This window comes from Lepidochelys kempii, chromosome 7 (assembly GCF_965140285.1).
Source record: "Lepidochelys kempii isolate rLepKem1 chromosome 7, rLepKem1.hap1, whole genome shotgun sequence".
In the NCBI taxonomy this organism is placed as follows: domain Eukaryota; kingdom Metazoa; phylum Chordata; order Testudines; family Cheloniidae; genus Lepidochelys; species Lepidochelys kempii.
The window spans coordinates 71,871,968-71,889,501 of NC_136386.1; the positions used below are offsets into that span (position 1 = coordinate 71,871,968).

The following is a 17,534-nucleotide window of genomic DNA, read 5'->3' on the forward strand; positions in this document are numbered from 1 at the left end:
CAAATTGATTAACAATAGAAGGTTTTGTCATCATCCTTTCATTTGAATAAGAAATCAACAACCACCAATACTTACTGATTGCTGATTACCACCAATTACTTAATGATTCCAGACTTAGATATATTGACCTGTTTTTCCTATTCATCTGCTTTTCACATCACTGAATCTTACTGAATCAGGGTCTCTGTGCACAAGAAATGCAGTCAGTCCAAATGTGGCTGAATTTTACAGTTTGTACTTAATGAATGCAAGTTGGATAAAACTTCATAGCAACTGTGATGCCGGAAAGTGTTCTCAATTTCTCAGTTACGGTCCAGCCTCTCGGTTAACTAAATCACATATCACCATGTTGTATGAAACTGTGTTGTAGTGGAATATTTTGTGGCTTTCAGGAAGTGGTTAGTTTTGGTTAATATATTTAAAATTAGTTGTTTTAGACCAGTAGAATAAAATTTTGTTCTGCAGCTTTAAAACACGTAATCTCAGCATATGCAACTATGCAAAGCTAATTGAAAACTATTACATATTATTCAACTACAAAACTGTGAATGGATCACTCATATTAAGTGTTTTGAGAATGTTGTTTGGCAGGATGAATTCAATATAATTACATTAATATAGCAAGTGGCAATGATTTATTATAAACATGTTAATGACACTTTAAATCCACCTGTTAACTGCAAAATGGTTTAGGATGGTAAGGTTTTGTGCAATATATACGAACATATACTGTATATAGGCTTGGCAAAATTATTTTTTAAATAATTTTGACAGATATCTGCTTATTTTAAGCATTTTTTCAGTTTTTACTGATTTAAATTTTCACAGTTGCACAAAATTATGGGTTTTAAGCACTTTTAATTTTTATCTATTTAAATTTTCAGAGTTGCAGTAAAATGCAGGGGGGTCAGACAATTATTTAATGATAGTAGACAGATTCAAAAAGTTAAAGCTATATAACCATTAAAAATAAACTGTCAACATCAAGTATCAACATATACAAAGTAAATATCCATAAATCAAACTTAACAAGTTCTCAGCAACATTTTTATGTAATGTTCTCAGCAATATTATATGTAAATTTTGATTCTGATCATCAGTGGAAATATTTTTCATCGGTTTGTGTGTGTAAGGTGAAATCAAGGTTTACTGATATTTACTAATAAAAATCTAATCAACCCAAGCCTATACACACTTTCACCCACCCACTCACCCAGTGCTAGACTGTGCTCAAAGATATTTATGGACTGATATCTCACTTAAAAAGAGGACTCTCATGAATATCAAAATTCACAATGAACAGACAGAAGTGGGAGAAATCTTAATAGTGATGCACATTAAGGGATAAAATACTGCTGGCATTATCCCTGTGAGTAGTCTCAGTGACACTATGCATGTAAGTTCAGTAGGAAATGGCTATAACAATGTATCTGAACCTTTTATGGTATGTGAATTACCATACAAAATTAATATTTTAGTGACATTTTTATTTTTATAACATAGTATAGATTTATGGCAAATGTAAATGTGTATTTATAGCATCTTAATTTTGTTTCTGTTCTAAGTTTTATGCTTTAAGGAAACAAATATCTATATCTAGAGAGATATAAAATTGAAGTAAACTGTATATTGGTACTATGAACTCAGAATATTTAAACAGTAAAAATCTGTGTCCAATAAAAAGTATTGCAAGAAAAGACCTGATTGAGTTTATTAAATCATATAGACAGCAGTTATTTTAGCCTCATTTCTTACTTAAGCAAATATGTTTAAACTATGTGCTATGATATCTTCATCTGTTCCATCTGACGTATTTTCAATGTTGCCAAGGTATGTGAAATATCAGACCTCTTCTATGTTAGTCCCAGAAAGTGTAATTGGTGTTTCTTCTTATGTGTTGATGGCCTGGTTCTGGTTTTCTCAGTGTTGATTTTCAACCCTACTAATTGTGCACAGGCCTGGAAAGCATTTGTTTTGGCTTGCACGTCTCTATGGATATGGAATAGCAAATTGATGTAATGTGCAAAGTCAAGGTTGTCAGGAATCAGGGATTGCAGCCATGCCTGGGACCAGCTAAACACCCTGATTGACCAGACTCCCTGACTGGCCGAGAGGCCACGCCTGCTCTGAAGCCCAGAAACAGCACCAGGCCAGTGGCTCTTCAACGTTTTTGCCTGCCACTCGATTGCGCTGATACATGCCTTGCTCCTGTTCTGCTCTGTTCCTCACACAGATCTGACCCTTGGCTCTGACTCCTGATTCCTGACTGCAGCTCTGATCCTTAGTACTGTTTCTGGCCTCTGCCTCTAATTCCGACCACTAGACCTGGCCACCCAAACCCTAGTCTGCAGGGCCGTCCCTACCCCGGTGACCAGACGTCCTGATAAAATCGGGACTGTCCTGATTTTTAGTTCTTTGTCCCACGTCCTGACAGATGCATGGTTGGGATGCCATTTATCCCGATATTGCGGATTTGGCTGCTCCGGCGGGGGATTTTTTGTTTTGTTTTTTTGCTTCGGCAACTCGGCTACCTCCACAGCTGGATGCTGCTCCAGCCCCTGCTCCACTTCTTCTCCATGGCCCCCGCCCCCACCCCGCCCCGGCCCCATTCCACCCCTTCCCCTGAGGGCTGCATCAGGGGTCGAGTGCCCTGAACTCACCGGACGGCGGTAAGTGCAGCGACCCAGCCCCAGCCTGCGCCATGCCACCAGCTCCCAGCTGCGCCACCGGCGAGTGCTGGGGGTCAGTTCCTCCCTCCCCCAAAGTCCGGGAGCCAGGGGAGCAGAGTGGAGTGGGCTGGGTCAATTCAGTTCCCGCCACCCCTTAAGCGCAGGGTCAGGCCCATCTTGCACTCACTGGGCAACATGAAGTGCAGCAACCTGGCCCCAACCCGGTCCACTGGCTCATGCTGGGGGGCGGTTTCCCTACTGGCCCCAAGCCTGCTCCTGCCCCACCCCTGCCCCGCAGAGGCCTGGGGCCACACAAACACACCCTGCGGAGGGGTGGGGGGGAACTGCGCAGGGCACCAAAATGGCTAGGGATGGCCCTGCCTGTCTGTGACAAAGGTCTTCTAACTTCTGTGTAAAAGTTCATTGTATGCCCCTTGGTTATTCATAGAGTCAAAAGTTAAAAGGGATTGCAAGGATCATCTACTCTACCCCCCTGCCAATAAGCATTCTATGGTCTCTCTCATAACCTACTTACTACCAGTAAAAAGATCATGGGTTACATAAGACATCCTTGTCTGATGACAAATGACTTAGTCAGTTAACTGTTCTGTATTACTTGACATGTCATGTTTTCATAGAAGCTCTGAATGATGTTTACAAATTTCTGATGGATTCCATAGTGGCTTAGCAACTTCCATAAATCTGTTCTTTCCACTGTATCAAAGGTTTTTGGAAATCTATAAAATTCATGTAAAGTGGTGACTGCTATTTGATTGGCAGTTCTGTGATGATACATAGGGTTACTATTTGATCTATACATACATGAAAATATTAAAGCCAGAATAGCGAAAGCCAGACATGCCTTTGTAACTTGAAAGTGGATCTGGAGAAACAGATTCTTACTCTCCAAATGAAACTTTGAATATTTAATACCATTCGAGAGTTGGTCTTACTATACAGTATTGAAACTTGGAGACTTATTAAGACCTTATTATCTAAGCTCCAAGTTTCCATAAACAACTGCTTTAGACAAATTTTCAACATTAGATAGCCAAAAAAAGTCACAAATGAAGAATTATGGAGGAGCAAAACCTATGAGACAGGAAATTACAGAACAAAAATAGAGATAGCTGGGACATATATGGAGGAAAGAGCTGCATAACATAACACAGGCATTGGACTGGAATCTCCAGGGCAAGAGGCGACAAGGTAGACCAAAGATAACATGGGAAGGCACAACTGAAGCAGAACTGAAAGCTATCAAATTGACATGGGAAGAAGCTGAGACTGCATCACGACACTGTCAAAAATGGAAGGCAGTGAAAGCCCTATGTTGTGTATTGAATGAAGAGACCTAAATCAGTCAGGTTAAGTGACTTGCCCACGGTCACCTCCCCATATAAGTAGCAGAGCCAAAAACAAAACTTGGAAGTGCACATTCTAACCACTACATAGTACTCCTTCCCTTATAGGTTTCAATCCTGCTTCTACATTCCAACAATACCAGTTTAAAATACCTAAAATATTTGAGGTATGGTTGAGAACCTTATTTTCCTGTCCAGGAAGCTTTAGGCAGAGAATTCAACTGCTATCCCAGACTCTTCTTTCCTTAAATAACGTCTCAAAATAACCTTTATAGTCAACATGACATTATTCAGTAACGAGGACTGCCTATTGCTCTCTGTTTTCCCAGTGCCTAGCACACTGGGTCCATTCTTGGTCAGCCCTTATGCTCTCCCATAACAAACATGAGAAAAGTGTGTTTCAGAAATAACATTTTAGCCTATGCCATCAGGACGGCAGTGCTTTATACAGACGCACGTTTCATTTATTCAGTAACTGTATTTTCATGCATCCGATGAAGTGAGCTGTAGCTCACGAAAGCTCATGCTCAAATAAATTGGTTAGTCTCTAAGGTGCCACAAGTCCTCCTTTTCTTTTTGCGAATACAGACTAACAGGGCTGTTACTCTGAAACCTGTATTTTCAGAGTGTGCTTCCATGTGGTTATTAACATAAACACTCATGCTTATTTGTTATAAAAGGGGAACTGACTGCAAATTACACAAGGTTATGAAACCCCTTTTTGAAATGAAAGTGAAACCTGATCAGACATGCCAAACCCCCCAAAAAACCTGAGCTTATTTTTGGCTGAATTGGCTTGTGAGTTGCTTGTTGGATAGTAGCTCGTTGCTTGTTTGGCTTGTAGTTTGTTGGCTTGTTTTTTGTTTTGTTTTTTATCAGCTCCGGGCAAGCAGGGGCAAAGGGCAAAAAGGGGGAAAGAGTGGGGAGACAGTGAGGGGTGCAGTGCAGGCTCACCAAAGTCCCAGACTGCATGGGGGGGGGGGGGGAATCTAGTCACATGGAGTGTTGGGGTTCTTAGGGATTGGCTTGTTTTGAAATGGGATTAGCTTGATTTCTGGCTTAATTTGAAAGTCGGGTGCTTGTTTATCATGTGAGAGCTGGCAACTGTGAACCTGGGGGTTGGGGTGTCCCACAAACAGTGCCAGGCTCTGTCTTGGTTCCAGATTGCGCGTGCGGGACCCCCAGGCTGTGTGTAAGCGTGTGTGACGCACAGACCCTGCCAGGCGCTGCGTGTGTCTGTGTGGGCTTGCGTAGGACCCGCGCACAGCCCGGCTGTGTGCCACCCGCAACCCGAGCCCGACGCCCAGCCAGCCCTTGCTCCATGCCGGAAACCCGGCTGCAGCGGCGGCCGCCCTCGGTGCGGCAAATTACGGTCCCCGCCGTTCTCCACACACGCCGCCGCTGGGGAGACCAGAGCCTGGGCGCCGCACCCAGCAGGGCGGCCCCACGCCCGTGACCCGGAGTCCCCTGCCGTAGCAACCGCCGGGCGCGGCTGTTGTCGCTGGGGCCGGGGTTCTGCGCCCGCCATGCCCCCGCGCGCGCTGGTGACGCTCCGCTTCGGCCCCTACCGGAGCTGCGGGGTGTTGGAGCACAGGCCCTTCCGCCTGCAGGGCCTGCAAGGTGCGTGGGCGGCTCCCCCCCGACCCACCAGCGGGGGGAGGGCAGAGACCCAAGGCCGGCTGGGGGAGCGGCTGTCAGCCCTTCCGCCCAGGTGTCTCCTCAGCTCTTGCGCCAATGTGGGGAGCGGTGGGGGGGGGGGGGGGCGCGGCCGCCCCTGCCTACGCCTCGTGCAGCAGCTTTCACACGGAGCCCGCTTTAGGTGTTTACCTCGGGTACAAATGGGGCGGGAGATCCTCGCCGGCAGTGCCGGCCCTGGGCGCCCATTTAAAGCTGTACGGGGCCTTCCCGTCACGTCAGCCGCTTCTCCGCCCACCCCTGAAGGGCTCGGTCCCGAGTTGCGTTCAGATCTTTGCAGCTGCTCACCCCCATCTGGCCCGTGTAGGGGCACCGGCCGCCCTGCCCCTGAGGAAACGGGATAAGGACAGAGGACAAGCAGCGGCAGCCAAACGTTGCCGTTGGGGCGAGAGGAGGAAATGAAATCCCCCGCTGGAAGGCAACTTGAAATCCAGTTAGTTTAAAAGAAGTTGGACTAGGTTCATGCACTAGGCGGGGGTGAGGCCCGGGGCCAGTTTCTGGGGGTTTACCTCAGCTTTTCCTGTTTCTGTAAAAATGGTTTGGCAGGGCTGTAACTATGTGAGTCTCACACAAGCAACAGCAGAAACTGACTTACAGCCTTGATCCTGTAAACCGAAAGGTGGCCCCAGAGTCGGTGCCTAGACATATTAAACGTCTGAAGAGCCACATGTAGCTCGGCAGCCACAGGTTGACCACCCCTGCTGTAAACACTCTCTCTCAACTAACTCTTAACACACTACCTACACTCATGCATAACGTTACCTAAGTTGTACAAGTGGTTGCAGGATTGGGGCCAACGTGTCTATCCACAAGGGACTGTCAACGTACAAGAGAAGTTACACAGATATTTTTCAGGGTTTTCAAAGCTTTCAGTTATATTTAACTTGCATGTTCTATATAACACTAGATAAATAGTCTTCACATACAAATGTGACTTTTAAGTTGATCATGCTTCAGTAACTATTCCTCAATTTTAAATACACACCTTCCACATCTCATCTCCACTAAACTTGAAAGCGGTGATGATATTATAGTTATTTGGTCACTCACTTGAATACAAATGCCTGCAAATTACAAGTATACATATATAAGTCAGATTTAGAGTGAATATTCCTCTCATCCCTATTAATACAGCAGCAGCATTTACATTTTCAGTTCACTGCTTGTAAACACTGAGGATAGTCTATGTTTCTATATATGCCAGGGAAAAAAAATTTCTTTCTGCTTTAATCGTGCAGTTCTTTACACAGTGCAAATGGCTTACAAACTATCACTCCAATCATCAGATTTTGTTTTTTGGGGAAGTTTGAATAATGGCTCAGTAAGATTATAACATCTCATAACATCTATGTAATTAATGACAACTGGCTGTCAAGAATAACTTTAATTATTCTCTCCTTTGCTTTATACGGTGATTTATCAGTTGATCTACCAAATACATGTATTTGACATTTAAACTGGCCCTCAAAAATATAACACCTTAATTCAACTAATACACATATTAGACCCAGTTCAACCCTCATGTAACTCTGTTGAAATCAGTGCAATTAGGCATGCAATTTCCATTAACAGAAGTTAAATAGTGGTTCTCAACCTTTCCAGACTGCTGTACCCCTTTCAGGAGTCTGATTTGTCTTGGGTACCCCAAGTTTCACCTCAGTTAAAAACTACTTGCTGACAAAATCAGACATAAAATACGAAAGTGTCACAGCACCCTATTACTGAAAAATGGATTACTTTCTCATTTTGTCTGTATGAAATGTTAGTTCGTACTGACTTCACTAGTGCTTTTTATGTAGCCTGTTGTAAAACTAGGCAAATATCTAGATGAATTGATGTACCCCCTGGAAGACATCTGTGTACCCCTGGTTGAGAACCACTGTGTTGGAGAACAGAGCAGATCTTTAAGTCTGACTTAGTAAGAATGAGTACTTAAAATCCTTTCTAGCTCATAAAGTAAGCTGATATTTAAGTTATGTTTATTTCCATGTTTTTTTTCCTTTGAGTTTTCCAGTTACACAAAAATCCATTAAAAGCATAAGCTTTGCTGAGCGTAGTTAAACTTAAATTCTGTGTATTTTCATAGTTTACATAAATTCATGATAAGATAGCTGTAAAATAAAGTACTTGGAAACCAGCAAAGTAATCTTATTTAGTCTTCCTTTTAACAGATCATTGATAACTCTCAACAACTAATAGAAAGTAGACAGAAGGATACCTTGAGGCTAAGGGTGAAATTCTGGCTCCACTGAAGTCAATGGCAAAACTCCCATTGATTTTAGTGGAGCCAGGATTTCACCCTCAGTAAGCAGCTGAGACATCTGAATTGGGAACTGAGCTGGCCTGGAGGTGCACAGTATATTATGCTTGAGGTTTAAATAGTATAAAGGTAGCTAAAGAAGCTTTTAACCCTTTAGTGCAGTGCTGAGAGAAGTAGAGTAGAGCTGTCTATGGCTAGAAGAGTTTAATGGTGATATACATAGCTGTGGGAAAATATATTCATTTCAGCGTCCCAAACGAGAGAAGAATTGTAATTAAAATGATTTATATTAATATAGCTGCAAAACTCTTTTCTGATGTACACGAATGAAGAACTTCTGTAGTCTAATTTCCATTTATTAGGGAATAAGTAATATTTTCCCACTTTAATTGTATTGTTTGTTTCCATTTACAATAGCTTATACACAAAAAAACCCTCTGCCTATCCAAACCTGGAAATGCACCTAAAATGAGTTGTCATATAATAAATTATATATCTTTTTGTTCTAATGCAATATCTTTATTAAAACAAAAGAAAAAATTAATTAAGGGTCTGATTCAGCAAACTTTTACTTGTGTATGTTGTATTTACTAATGTAAAGACATCCACTGAAATCAATGGAATATGTAAGAAACATGGGTAAGGATTTTGCAGAATCAGATCCTAAACTAATGAAATTGTTTGACTAAGTCCCTCATTGAACTATCTCTTTCAGAAATTAATTCAGAGGACATTAGATAAATGGTGGTGTGGGCAGTAAAGAAGTGGAATACCACCTACAGCAAGTAGTTTATATTTTGTAAATATGAACTTTACAGAGCTAATTATCACAGATGACCATTAAAACTCTCCAGAAAGCATTCTAATGAAGTAGCTAATGAAGCCTCTCCCAAACTCTCAGGCTGCTGGAAACTCAAGGAGCACTACCTTATTAAGTGGACTCCTTGCTGAGCCACTATCTGCAGTTTCTCAAGAAGTTAAATTAAAATTCTATAATCATATTTTTCACAGTTGTCTCTAGTTATGCTAAACTGATTAAACAATGAAGTGGACACATAAAAGTCATAACTGTAATAGTAATTAGATGCAAAAAGTTGATACTTCTGTTTACTTTTCTGAAAGAAACATTGACTGGAACACTGAGCTGAAAAGGACTGTTTTGCATTGGTGGTAATCTTAATATTAGCTCAAACTCTTAGTTTTCTAATGATAAGTAATTAACGGTACACTGCTTCATGATTTTGCTTAGACTGCCAAAACACACGCACACACAGCATAAGATGCCATTTACAAAGCATATGAAGGTCCAAATCAGAACAATACACTAATTATGAATTGCTAGAACTGTATTAATAACCAATCCTCCTATTTCCTCAGTTTTGCTGAATTTAAGACAGCACTGTACAATGTGCTGCAACAAACTAGTTCCCTCCTAGTTTGTGAAAGCAGGTGGCCAACATGGATCAGTCTGTTCAGAATCCAGAGTACGAGCCATGTTAGTCTGTATTCGCAAAAAGAAAAGGAGTACTAGTGGCACCTTAGAGACTAACAAATGCATCCGATGAAGTGAGCTGTAGCTCACGTAAGCTTATGCTCAAATAAATTTGTTAGTCTCTAAGGTGCCACTAGTACTCCTTTACGTTCTGTTCAGAATGGATCTCCAATCGAGTTTTGGAAAAACAAACAGAGGACGTGTTTGATCAGATTCTCCAACTACTTTAGAAAATCTCAGAAATATTAAATTATATTCAGAAATAATTCTCTAAGCACTCTTTCAGAAACAAGATGAATTATATGTGCCAGTCAACCGTACAGTTAAAGGTTGATTGCCTGCTGCTCCAATTGCACAATAACACTGTTTTAATGTTTTATTGAAGATTTCTTTTGAAATTACCTACAAATTAATTGTGTTCCTCAAGGCTGTTATGACCATTAATAGCATATTTAAGTGCATAGCGAGCGTCCTGCCTTTCTTTTAATGCAAGACTATAATTGAGAGAGTGGAGTTTTTCCATCGAAGCAGGCCCATTATTGTAATAGTGAAGGTACAAATTAGAATTGGTAGAATTTTGTGGGTAATCTTGCACTGTGCTTGCCTGCACTGTGCCTTATTATCAGATCCTTGCTCTTATGAATACCAGAATTTAGAAATACTAAAAGTTCATGGAAAACCAAGCAAATGAGTGTTACCACATGCTGTTTTTCTGCTCTTTTTGTAGCTGTGTTGCTAGTGGAGGGTCACCAACTTATTCTAGAAAAGATACTAGATTGGAATAATGTAGAACTCATAGTGAATGGAGAGACTGTTTTCCAATGCAACATTAATGACCTGGACTTTGGTAAGTATAGGAGTTTCTTCACTGTAACTCCTCTTTAAAAGCTATTTAATTTTGAAATAATAGCACTTCCTAAGGCATAGTCAAATTTCTGTCAATTTTAATATTAATACTTAGAAGTTCTAAAATGCCTTATACGTGAGGCATCTTAAAGTGCACAGCAAGAAAAAGGATGGCTCAGTGGTTAGGGCAGTAGCTTGGAGCTTGATGACCCAGATTCATATCTCTGCTCCATCACAGGCTTGCTGTTTGACCTTGGGTAAGTCACTTAATCTCTCTGTATGTTTGTTCCCCATCTGTGAAATTAGGAAATAGTACTTCCCTATCTCACAAGGGTATTGTGAAGAAGAACTCTGTGTTAGCTCGAGGCTTGTTTCTCTCATCAACAGAAGAATGGTCCAATAAAAGATATTACTTCACCCACCTTGTCTCTCTACATTAAAGATTGTGAGGCTCTCAGAATCAACAGTAATAAGGCCATATAAGTATGATGCATAGTTAATTTATCCTCACAGTTATGTGAGGTAGTTAAGATTATATATAACAGGGTCATTTCAGACTAAAGCTGCATTTGGTGCGGGGCACAGCAAGTTAGGACAAAAGGTGAAGAGTGTTTCAACTAAAATGGCAGGTGAAATTTAGTATACCTGCATCTAATAACCTATACTGGAGTTTGGCCAGAACACTAATTAATATTATTGCTGATTGGGAGTTTTCAGCACAATGATTTTCTAACAGAAACTGCCCTTTTTGCAAAATTGAAATTTTCCCTAGGAAATTTTCCCCATCCAGTTTTGTCAAAATGACACCTCCCTGGTTGCTCACCTGGAAGGTTCTTGCCAATTTCATTTTCTGCCTGCAGGGAGAAAGTGAAATTGGTGAGAGCCTTCCTGGCAGTCTGACTTTTCATCTCGATTTGGGACTTTTTTTTCCCAAAAGCATGAATTTTTTTGCCATAAGGAATTTCCATTTTCCAGCCAGCTCAAATTTTTCCAGCTCCATTTCCAGCCAGCTCTATCAGTTCAAAAATGTCATAGAATCACTATCGATTACATGCAGCAAAGACTTCAGTTTTGTTATCTGAAAGATGTCACTGCCAACAACACTTAATTCCATGCTGGTGCACTGATTAAATACTGGCTTATGGAGCGGAGTGCTATCCATCTACTGAATCACCAGCAGTGTGCATCCATTGCCTGCAACATATCTGTATTCTCTGAAGTTCTCCACTCCAAATACTGAATCCAGTGTCATCAAATTATTCAGCTAACCAAGATCAGTCCTGGTTGTTACTTGTATAGGGTCCCAGGAAAACCCAGATACTACCATAATTCCAAGACATCAGGATTTACAGTGGGCTGAAGATTTAACCAATTTTTTAGGAATCCTGTCAGATATCACAGAAGAGGCAGGGTTGAGTTGGGTTCCAGTACTTGAATGAGAGACCTTAAAGGAGTGTATGAATGCTATGACAAGGAGGAGGAGTACGAGATGAAAATCTATTTACTCTGCATATTCTTTGTTATCTTTCTCCTTTAGGAGGTGATGGCAAATTGGATCCACTATGTGAAGAAGCCAGAATAGCAGTGCTAAATGCCTACTGATTATCAGGCACATGTTCTCTCACACTGGTTTACTGTAGACCAAGGAATTATATTACAATGGCATCCGAAATGCCAGGATAAAGGTCGTTCTGTACATTTTCACATTGCTTAGTATTTCTCTGCATAATTAAATAAAATATGGTCATGTCAAATAAACATGTATTACCTTCTTACAGAATCAACTATATATTAATTTAATCTTAAATATATTACAGATTCATATATAGTTTCTATATGGTTTTAATAAATTCTTTTAAATTACAACATGGGTATTCTAGAGTTTAGGTTTAAGACAGCTCTTCATGCAACATATCATCACTGTGTGTAACTATTTCTGCCATGAAGAAAATTTAGGGAGAAGCTTTTCAAGTTAAGACCATCAGTTCAGAGTTAAGGTTAATTTTAAAAGAAACAAAAACATTGACAGTAGGAAATGTGGTTAAGACACCTACATAATAAAATCTCTGAGCCATAATGCTCTCCTAAGAAAAATCAGAATCTCTTATACAACTTTAACCATCCATACTAAATGGTTAGTTTTATCAGTGACCACAAAACTAGTATCCCATACTCACTCATACAGAAGTTGTGCTGATTCTGGCCTCCTTTGTGAAGTACCAGTAATACTTCCCTTGTTTTGTTTTAAATCTGATGCCTGTTAATTTCTTTGGGTGACCCCTGGATCTAGTGTTCTGTGAAAGAGTAAATAATACTTCCTTATTCACTTTCTCCACACCATTTTATAGACTGCTACCATATCCCCCCTTAGTCATCTTTTTTTCCCAAGCTGAACAGTCCTAGGCTTTTTTACTCTCTCCTCATATGGAAGCTTTTCCATACTCCTAATAGTTTTTGTTGCCCTTTTCTGTAACTAGACACAACCTAGAGTATTTAGCAAACATCCTAAGGGAAGGAAGATGAGAGAATGTTATCATGAGGTCAGGGTTAATGTTGTTTGGGTAACCTTAACTGCTTATTAGCATACTTTTAAAATGTTTGTGTTTCTTAAAACTTTAATTCTGAATTTGCTGGCTCTCTAACGCTCTAACTCCAGGGGTTTTTTTATCCTTAAGTTATTGATACATACTGTCAACCTTAAGGGAGACAGGGTAGGTGAAGTAATATCTTTTATTGGACCAATTTATGTCCAAAGGTGAAGTGGCCTTAAAATGTGTTGACTACTTATGCTCAAAAATCTATTCCACCTTGTATTTAGCTGTGACATTCTGAGTACCTTTCCCAGAAGTGAAGAAGAGCTCTCTGTATCTTGAAAATTAGTCTATTTCACCATCAGAGGTTGGTCCAATAAAAGACATTACTTCACCCACCTTTGTCTCTCTAATATGTTGAGACCAACATGGCTACAACAACACTGCAAGCAACTGTCAACCTTAAGTCCATCTTAATAATTTTGCCCAGGTTAATGCAGTAGTTTGAAAATGATCATTTTGCTGGCATTTTTGAAAGCTTATTCAGTTCAGGTCCTGGATACATTTTAAAAAAATTATAAACTGATTACTTCCTTCCTGTGAAACAGAAAGACTCCTTGGATCAATCTTTGCATCCTAGTGCCACTATTTGAACAAAGGAGCATCGTGGTAGTTGCCCTAAAGTAGTTTTAGGTGGTACAACCACAGTTTCTAATAACATGTCTACAGGAAGACAGAAGCTCACCCTTATAGAGCAAGAGATAATCAAACACTACCCCATACAACATCTCCTATGAACCATAACCTGCAGGGAGATCGTTTCAATTACAAATGACCAAACTGCATTTACTGCAGCATGGATCTGAAGCAAAGAAATGAAACCATCACAATAAATGTCAAAATAATACCATCAGTATGCCCTGCTATGGTCCCTTACTAATAAGACAAGAATGCCAGAGGCATTTAAGAACCCATCTTCAATAAGTGGGAAGAACTAAGCATACCAGTAGCTAAAATTGTGTGAAGCAGGAACTTTATTGTCCCTTCAGAGGACTAAAACAAAACAATAACTTTTTTGCCTTCTTCAAATGGGATGCTTCCTGACTTACTCTCAGAGTAAAAGAGGGAGTAGAAATAGCCTTCTCTGTATCATTTTGAGTATTAAAATTAACATTTACACCAATGACAAAGGTGTGTTCTACACTTAGAAACGATCACTATTGAATACAAAAGACAAGGACTGAGATTCTCACCCCCCCATTCTGGTCTATATATGCTTGGTAAAGGGACCAGAACAGCATAAAGGGCTCTGAAAACCCCAGATAATTCCCCCAGCACAGGAACTGAGGAAGACAGCCACAGGTTGTCTTCAGAGGACTGTTTCCAAGCCCCAGCATAGGAATGTGTCAGCGTGGATTAACAGCACATAGCACTGCAGGGATGCTAGGCAGCACAGCTGCTCTTGAGGGCTGTCTATGAGCTGTATTAAGTTATGCCAGAGACCATTCCAGCACCTGGAACAACCCAGAATCAGGAAAGCTCAGTGGTGGTTTAAAAGGACTTGGCAGCAAGTTCTGTGTTGCACCTCTTAGATTAATTAATTTTGGCTTAAATAATTAATTTAGATCAATCTTAATTTTGGGAACATTTTATACACAGGAATGGAAGACTAGGGGCCCATTAAGCTCTCTGTAAATGGAATGCCCATTGAAGTAAATGGAAGAGATATGCAGAGAGCTTGAAGGAGTGAGCCCTATTTCTAAACAAGTTTAAAAGTTTTTAGTTTATACATTACACAAGGACATGGCCTCTTTTTAATTTTTAATTTAATTTAATTTTTAATTTAATTTAATTTAATTACAAAGAACCTCTCATATTTGAATGAATGTATAAAAGAATTCAAAATATTGTACTAAATTCAAAGTTGAAATAGAGTCCCTCTGATCGATATACTATGAACCTTCAGGAACATGCAGATGTGAATTTCACTTTTAAGAATCTACAGGAACCCCAAAGTTGTTTACTGAACAGTTGGTCAGGAGCTACATTTTTTCGACAAAAACTCATAGTGGGTGGCCTCACCAATAACCTACTGAGGGTCTCACTCTGCATTCTTTGCACAGCCAAATCTCCCATTGATGCCATGTGGCCAAATTCATCTCTGCTATTAGCAGCCACAGCTCTCATTGACATTAGTGGAAGCTGAGGCTGCTTTTGCCAGGATAGAGTTTTGGGTGTGGAAGGAATGTGGGATAAGAGTCTGAATTTTGAATTCAGGTAGAGGTAAATCTTCTTTTGGGTTAGAGCTGTGGTTCTCAACCAGCGGTCTGTGGGCCGCTTGTGGCCCAGTCAGCAGAGAGCTGTGGCCATGTGACATCCTCAGGGCCATACAGGTAGTATTGGAGGTGGCCCATATAACACATTCTGTGCCGCATATGTGGCCCACAGTGGTAAATAGGTTGAGAACCACTGAGTTAGAGTAACATCATCACTGCTCTGCAACACCTCAAACCAAGAAAAGATTCACTACTATCAGAACGGGTAAGACAAAAACTAAATCCATCAAACTCTTAGGCAGCCTTGTTAGAACTTGTTAGTCAGATCTTAGGCCCGGTTTGCTTAATTTTGCCCCAGCATGTGTGATGTCTCCACCACTGTTTTATTGTTGCAAAAGGAAAAAATAATTTTTAAAATACAAATTTAAGTACTACTTTGAGGGTTTCAACCCCTCCACCCAAAGGTTAGTGGGAATTAGTTGCCATGGTGGCTCTAGATGGCTGGATATCCTATTGCACTGTACTTTAGCAAAGAGATTTAATGTTTAAAAAAGTTTTAAAGTGACTACTGTACTTTCAAATCTTCATGTTTAGCATGTCCTACAGTTAGAGCTACATGGGAATGACTGAACAAGGAAATTTTACCTGTAGATTCTCTCTCCATACCATATATTGTGAAAGTCAAATCATGAGGAACACAGAAACACTAAATTGTACCAGTAGGAGCCCAAACTCAATTGCTATGCGGCCTTTATGTCTTGACTAATTGTCTCATTAAGACACATTTCTGATCATTGAAATGGATCTCAAGTATTCTTAATCACTGAAGAAATTGTGCCATTAAGTGCCTTTCTCCCTTCTGTCCTCAATACTATTTACAATGGAAAACACACAAAAATCCTTGTTGATTGCAGCCCCTCTGCTGCACAGTTGACAGTCAAGTGTTACTAATGGCAGAATAACACAATATAACTAAAATAGTTTGCCTATTAGAGTAATAATCTTGTACAAGATGATTATGCTGTATTGCATGATTTTCTTTATGTTTTATGCATGCTTCCAAAAATCTGACTATTTTCCAGTAATTTTTTAACAAGTGGAGAGGAGGGAACAACCAAACTGTCAGTTTCCATATATTTGTAGTTTTGAAAGAACTTAAAGACATTTAATAAATTCTTAACATTTGGTAAATAAAGGATTAAAACAACTGCAGCAAGCATAGGTCACAATAGGGCTATGGTTATGCGGTACTCATGCCATTCCTTTTGCAGAATGGACACTAGGAGAGAAAATAATCTGAGTCTTTTCTGTCTCTGATGGGTGTGTGATGTTTTTATCTATAAAGCATTACATAGAATGTGCATCTGAGCTTCCATTTAAAAAAGTGTAATCTAGCATCACAGAATATGCTGGGGACACACCATTTGCACTGGTAGGTCAAAGTCCTGGCCATTATTTCCAGTGGCTGCATGAACCATGCCTTGAAACAACACATTTTCTTTGTGAGCTCTAAGAACCGCCATGAGCAGTTTTAGTGCACATATGACAGGATGAAAAAGAGTGATGCTCTGCAGGAAGAGTAGCTAAATGGATAAAGCACTGGTCTGGTATGAAGGAGACCTGGATTCTATTCCTGGCTCCAGGACTAGCTTGCTGTGAGACTTTGGACAGGTCACTTCACCTCCCCGTGCCTCAGTTTCACAGTCTGTAAAACACGGATAATGTCACTGCCCTCCTTTGTAAAGTGCTTTGAGGTCTACTGATGGAAAGTGCTATATAAAAGCTAAGTATCATTATTGTTATTTCACTTCATTTTTTTCAGGCTGTAAATTCTCAGGAGCCTATCATAGCCATGGCAATAATCATCACTGGTAAAAGAGTGTAATTTAATGAAATTCAATGAAATGGAGAGGACTAGCAACATGCATGTGCACCATTTCATTGAGATTTAAACGATGCACAGGCATTGTGAAAAGCAGTAAATATCTCCCCACATGGATAAGCAACATATATCTTGTTTGCTCACAAGCCTCTTCTTCTTATTTTATACATTAAAGTTACAGTTTCCCGCATGATAATCACTCATTTCCTATAGCTGCCACAGTCAATAATTTACTTGGAAGAATTTTTAAAAAAGGCTGATGCCAGCACAGATCTGGGAATACTGTTTAATCAATAAGAGGTCCATCAATGCTCTGAGTGTCCCTAGCCTCTGTTTGCCAGAAGCTGGGAGTGGAAGACAGGATGAATCACTTGATGATTGCCTATTCTGTTCACTCCCTCTGAAGTACCTGGCATTGGCCACTGTTGGAAGACAAGATACTGGGTTAGATGGACCATTGGTCTGATCCAGTATGGCCATTCTTATGTTCTTATAGGGACACTGTCAGGATGTTGTATT

The 17,534-nt window shown here is 40.3% G+C and overlaps 1 protein-coding gene and 1 long non-coding RNA gene across 2 annotated transcripts in view; one reads left to right on the forward strand and one right to left on the reverse strand.

Annotated features, from left to right (window-relative positions):
* LOC140914746 (uncharacterized) overlaps positions 1-17,534 on the reverse strand; it is a 120,165-nt gene that overhangs the window by 79,115 nt on the left and 23,516 nt on the right. The gene's annotated exons all lie outside the window — the stretch shown is intronic.
* On the forward strand, positions 5,253-12,079 carry C7H10orf53 (chromosome 7 C10orf53 homolog). The gene is made up of 3 exons (XM_073353317.2): positions 5,253-5,653; positions 10,208-10,327; positions 11,864-12,079. Exons 1-3 carry the CDS (start codon positions 5,560-5,562, stop codon positions 11,926-11,928), a joined length of 279 nt encoding a protein of 92 aa, XP_073209418.1. The 5' UTR covers positions 5,253-5,559; the 3' UTR covers positions 11,929-12,079.

What these genes read in the sequence shown, in the direction of transcription:
- C7H10orf53 (XM_073353317.2), top strand. Translation starts at nt 5,560, where the DNA reads ATGCCCCCGCGCGCGCTGGTGACGCTCCGCTTCGGCCCCTACCGGAGC. An exon ending in CCGCCTGCAGGGCCTGCAAG is followed by an intron (nt 5,654 to 10,207) that starts GTGCGTGGGCGG and finishes CTCTTTTTGTAG; the next exon opens with CTGTGTTGCTAGTGGAGGGT. An exon ending in CATTAATGACCTGGACTTTG is followed by an intron (nt 10,328 to 11,863) that starts GTAAGTATAGGA and finishes TTTCTCCTTTAG; the next exon opens with GAGGTGATGGCAAATTGGAT.